Consider the following 5,396-nt stretch of genomic DNA (forward strand, 5'->3'; position numbering starts at 1 on the left):
AGATCACGTCATTTTAGGCTCACAATTTTTAATAGAGCTCACAGTACCACAACACATCATAGAATAGCTTGCAAAATAGAAAATTAAGCATAAAACAACAACATAGTAGACTTAAACCGCACACCGCATATATATACATTTATATATAATAGATAGAACAAAAATTTTTAATACAAAGGTATGTAAATATATTTTTTATATTAAAATCCACGCATGCATACATATAATACAAAACCCTTTTAATGCAAAGTTATGTACATATATTATTTATAATAACCTTTGCGCATGCATTCATTATATATAACAATTCCCTTTTACATCAATGTATATATATTACATAAATTAAAAGCCACAAACCTATATATAATATATAACAGTACACTCAAATTATATTATATAACAAAATTTAGAGGCCTATATATATCATATATTTAACCTAACCCTTGACGCATGTATACATTTTACTCAAGGTTCGTATAGCATGTAAAAACACACAGACATAGATTCATGCTAAGAGTTCACACAACGCATAGATGAGGTTTGCAAAATGCATGGAAGAGGTTCGCATATGCACATGTTCAGTTCATGAAATGAAGATAGGGTTCGCACGTCCTACTTGCTTTCAGTAGAGTGCGACCTTGTTTTCAAATGCAGTATATAGTGTACTCACCTTGTTCACCACAATGTCAATTATGTGACCTTTTCCTTCCCTTTGTCTCTGCTAGTCGATACTCCTCCGGTATTTTTAGCCTCGCATCAAAAAATACACATAACATATTGTATAAAACAATTTAATTCATTCTCTATTCAATAAAAACCCACTATTTACTTTATCTCTTGTTGATTTTTATTATTCTAATACTTACCCCGTTTCCTAACTTTTAACCCTCCTAATGTACATATATTTGTAGATCTGGACTGTTAATTAAATGTTAATCTCACCTAAATCTTTCCTTTAAGAATACGGTTCATCATTTTCATTAAGAACAAAACCATTTTAAACAACATTTCTTAGCTTCGCCAGCTTCAATCTACCATTTTCATGAAGCCAAATCATAAAAAACAAAAATTATTTATATTTTTTAACTAAACCATTGATACTTTAGTCAAAAGCATTTCATGCATATTTGACATGAAAAGAGATTGTTTACATTCGGTCTTGCTATCCTTCGTGACTTTTGAGTGGTCCGCTCAATAACCGAACCAAAGTTTAAGAAGAAAAAGTTGGTGTTTTACTTGAGAATTTAAAAAAGAAAATGGTGCTTGGTTGCTTAGAAATGTAATGCGCAATAAAATTTTGAAGGAAAATTAACTACCAAATGCAACAGCTTTTGAAATGAAGAAAGTGTAAAAAGAAAGAAAACAATAAAAAAGGAAATTAAGAAAGTGTAAAAAGAAAGAAAACAATAAAAAAGGAAATTAAAACATGAGAAGCAAATGAGTAGTGACAGCCTATATAGCCAAATTCATTTATAAACTTGGTTTATTTATCCTATAGATCCCTCCTAATTCTACCATTGTTTTAATAAATCCCCCACTAACCATTAGTCCTAATTTACCTATTTAAGTTCTCTACTTTGCTATTATTCCTATTTAGTCCTAATTACTAACGTGATTTCTATTTACTCTATTTTTAATCTGTAATTTAATGTCAATACCATCGGTATTGTCAAATTTAAGGTTTAGGGTTCCACAATATGGGAAAATTTATCAAGTTTAGATCTTAAAAAGTAATTTAACCCTTTATATTACCTAAATTTTTATTTCTTTTCAACATAGTTTCATATATGAATATAAGTAGGATTGTTCATATATATATATATAAAGATTAAGCGTATCAATGTTGGACTTATACCAAATATAGAGAAAAACAACATGAAGCCAGAAGTTCTCTTATCAACTTGGTGACTTCCAACTCGGGTTAATCCTAGGAGTCTAATGTTTTCCCTAAAACATAACTATGATAGTGCCAATGAGGGATTGGTCCTTATTGTAAGGCCAAAGAGGCCTTAAGTTGGAGTTTCACAATGTTTGAGTTTAATCTAGGGAGGATTTTCTTCGGTTGTACGATGGTTTTTAGGTAACTTATTCTCAGTTTTTCCTCGAGAAGGGCTTGTTTGATTGATAGTTATGTTAAACTATCATACCTACTAGCTAATGCCACTGCTTAGTACGTATGTCGAAGGAGGAGTCACTAATTCGTTGCAATGACGAGTCATTTAGTATATGGGCTATTGGGTTAAACCATTGTTTTTTTATTCAACCAGTTTGATAGATTCCATTGCCGAACATTTTATAAAACTTTGACAGCTTTTAATATTTACATAATAATAATTTTCGCTCTCATCGTTTATAAATTGTGTCAATTTAATCTTTATTCTAAAAAATTCAACTCCCTAACATTTATATAGTGCAATTTTGTATTTTTTATAGTTTTGCTTTTATTTGTAACATTCAAGTTAAATTTAAAATAATAAAAAAAGATAAAATTATTATATTAAATTTTTAGATTTTTAATTTTAATATATTTTGGATCAAATTTAATTGATAAATTTATTTTTTTAGCTTTTAAGGTGAAAGAGTCATAAAAAACAAAACTAAAAAGAAAAATCAAATTATACAAGGTGTAAAAATTAAAGGTTATTTTTAGAATCAAAACTAAGTTTATACCTATGCTATTATTGATTAAGCGGTCGGGGTAGGTTTTGCTGGGATAGGGGCGGAACATGCAGCTGGATTTTGTTTGCCACTAACTTTAGGCTTCACATTCGAACATTGTGATATGCAGGTCCAGTTGGTCCACTGTGCGTAATTTAAATGTCTGCAAGTTCCACATTTTCACAAGGCAAAGTAGCACTACAAATAATCTTGACAGCTTCTGGACGCGCAGAAGTGCCATGAAAGTTTTTTAAACTAATGTTGTTTAGTTTAACTTTTGATTCCTCCTGCATCAACAAAATAATGATTCAATGACCGATTAACTCTTTTTGCTCTCTTACGATTTTGATAAATATGTACATACATTTCTTTTGCATTTGTTCCATGGGCAATATTTCTAATCAATTATAATAGGAGAACTAACATTGGTCACGGTAATATCCTCAAAGTGAATGTTCGAACAAGTGCCGGGTTCAACACCTGGCCTACTTTTGATTCTAACACCATTAGATGTATTAGTCATGGTGTAGTTTTTTACTGTAACCCCGTCAATGGGTTCTTCATTTTTAAACAATCCGAGACTTCCAATACCAATACCATGTAGTCCACAAGTTACTCCATTGATAACCAAATTTTTGGAACCATCCCCAATTGAAACACAATCATCACTAGTTTTTATCTCCGAGTTAAGAAAATTGACCCCATCTGATCTCCCAATACGAATCTCATTTGTGTTTGGGCTTTCATCAGGTGCAGATATGGTGAAATGTTTGAAAGTAATGTTTTTTGCATCCTAGAACATTAGCATGGAACTTCTTGTTGTCTTTGGTAGTTATATCTTGTATCTTTGCGTTGGTTAAAAAATCAAACCTTAGGTTCTATTTCATTCCAAAATGAAACAAAAAATAATTATTACTTAATTCTATTTATCAAAACAAAAGTCATAACTTCTTAATAAGAAACTAACTTACAATAGGAAGTAAACCACAATAATCATGACCTTTGCAACCTTCCCTTTTATAAGCAGTGGTTCCCTGGCCGTCGAAAACTCCTCCGCCAGAAAATTTGAAATTTTCAATTCTATTGAAGGAAATCCATTTAGGCTCTTTGAAAGCACCAGGGTCTGCCGGAGCCATCACAGTGCCTTCAACTTGAAGCTTAATAGGAGCCTTGCAAGGACCATCTAAGGTAGCTTTACTTAAAAAATATATCTCTTTAGGAATCACAATTTTTGACGGAGATGTCAAGGCACATGCTTCTTTCCAAGCATCTAACAATGGCTAAAACCAAATAATAAAATGAAAAGGATACATATAAAGATAAGAGATTTGAAAAATAGTTATGCATACTTTTATCTGCTGACTATAAAGTTATATGATATTTTGCTTACCTTACTCAAATCTGTTTTCTCGTCCGCCTTTGCACCAAACTTTGCAACAACATCGATAACACCACCACCTTCTCCTCCTTGACCTTCAACGGATGATATAGACAAAAGTACTAGTATTAACATGGATGAAACAAAATTAAATTGAATAGCCATACTTTATTTTTATTTAGTTCAAAGAGAGAATGATTTATGTCTTTTGTTTTGTTTCAAACCATCTTATATAGATAGAGTAAGGCCAAATTACAACCAACTAAACATTTTCTATTTTAATTAGCGTGGGTAAATAACATGACCAAGTTTTACTTATTATAATTAGCCGTTCTTTTTCTTTTTGGAAAGAATTAACTCATTAATTTGCCAACAAACTTGATATAGTGAAAATAATTAACTAACACCTGACTAAATATAACTATTTAAGGTTTCTATATATAAATGAAAATGATGAATAAAATTGTCGACTTAGCTCGATTAGCATCGACCTTGTTGCACATGCAGGAGACCGTGGGTTCAAGCATGTTGAAGGGCGTTAATGCTCTCCTATATTAAGGGTTGTGGAGGAGTTACGAGTAGTTCTAGTCATTGTATAAAAAAACGATGAATAAAATTATACATTATTAATTTCTTTTCTATATTATATTAATAATTTATTATATGGTTAGATATAGATAATTAAATATGTATGTTTAATAATATTGAAAATTATAATATTTTATTAATTTTAAATATTTTTAAAAATAAAAATTTATTAATAATATAATAATATTAAACTTGACTTAAGTTAATTTTTATATAAAAATAAAATCACCCATAAAGGTTAAATCATTCTAGAGGGAAAAAAAAGGGCTTATTTTTCGTTGACTTGTAAGTTATTTTCTGTTGACCAAACTATTTTCCATGAAACAAACACAGGAAAATGAAAAAAATATTTTTTGGAAACCATTTTCAATGAAATAAATAGAGCCTGCCTTGACTGAGTTGGTATCACAAGCCAAGGGGAGCCAACTCTGTTGGGTAGATTACTTGAATTCAAAGTCTTATTGCAATTTCATATAATTATTTCATGTATCAGCAATGGTATAGAAGTGTAGTTATAATGCTACTAAGTATCTTTGTTTTTCGTTTTTTAAAGAATAATATGCAAGTATGCTTTTATTTTATTGCAATTTAATGGTAAGTTTTTTTTTTAAAAAATAATATCCATTCAACGAAAAAAATTACAAGTGAGGATCAAATCTCGGATAAATGTACAAAATAAGATGTAAATACAAAATGAATTACAAAAGAAAATCATATTTTGTTTGACTTAAGTTGAAAACTCTATCATATGCTGGTGTTTAGCCATTAGGGC

General features: G+C 30.0%; 1 protein-coding gene across 2 annotated transcripts; it reads right to left on the reverse strand.

The window, feature by feature from the left end:
* Nucleotides 1–2,561: 2,561 nt before the first annotated feature.
* LOC107936912 (polygalacturonase) lies at nt 2,562–4,219 on the reverse strand. 2 transcript variants are annotated; one of them, XM_016869699.2, is made up of 3 exons: nt 4,049–4,219; nt 3,630–3,938; nt 2,562–2,945 (listed from the first exon to the last, which is right to left on the reverse strand). In XM_016869699.2, exons 1-3 carry the CDS (start codon nt 4,199–4,201, stop codon nt 2,814–2,816), a joined length of 594 nt encoding a protein of 197 aa, XP_016725188.1. In that variant the 5' UTR covers nt 4,202–4,219; the 3' UTR covers nt 2,562–2,813. The 2 variants fall into 2 exon arrangements, with proteins under 2 accessions (XP_016725188.1, XP_016725189.1); XM_016869700.2 differs by lacking the exon at nt 2,562–2,945 and adding an exon at nt 2,966–3,536.
* Nucleotides 4,220–5,396: the final 1,177 nt, after the last annotated feature.

This window comes from Gossypium hirsutum, chromosome A02 (assembly GCF_007990345.1).
Source record: "Gossypium hirsutum isolate 1008001.06 chromosome A02, Gossypium_hirsutum_v2.1, whole genome shotgun sequence".
NCBI lineage: Eukaryota > Viridiplantae > Streptophyta > Magnoliopsida > Malvales > Malvaceae > Gossypium > Gossypium hirsutum.

Coding starts and splice junctions, on each gene's coding strand:
- LOC107936912 (XM_016869699.2), bottom strand. CDS start 4,201: ATGGCTATTCAATTTAATTTTGTTTCATCCATGTTAATACTAGTACTT. Junction 3,939..4,048: donor AGAAAACAGATTTGAGTAAG/GTAAGCAAAATA, acceptor ATTTGGTTTTAG/CCATTGTTAGATGCTTGGAA. Junction 2,946..3,629: donor ATTGTGGTTTACTTCCTATT/GTAAGTTAGTTT, acceptor TTGTTGATGCAG/GAGGAATCAAAAGTTAAACT.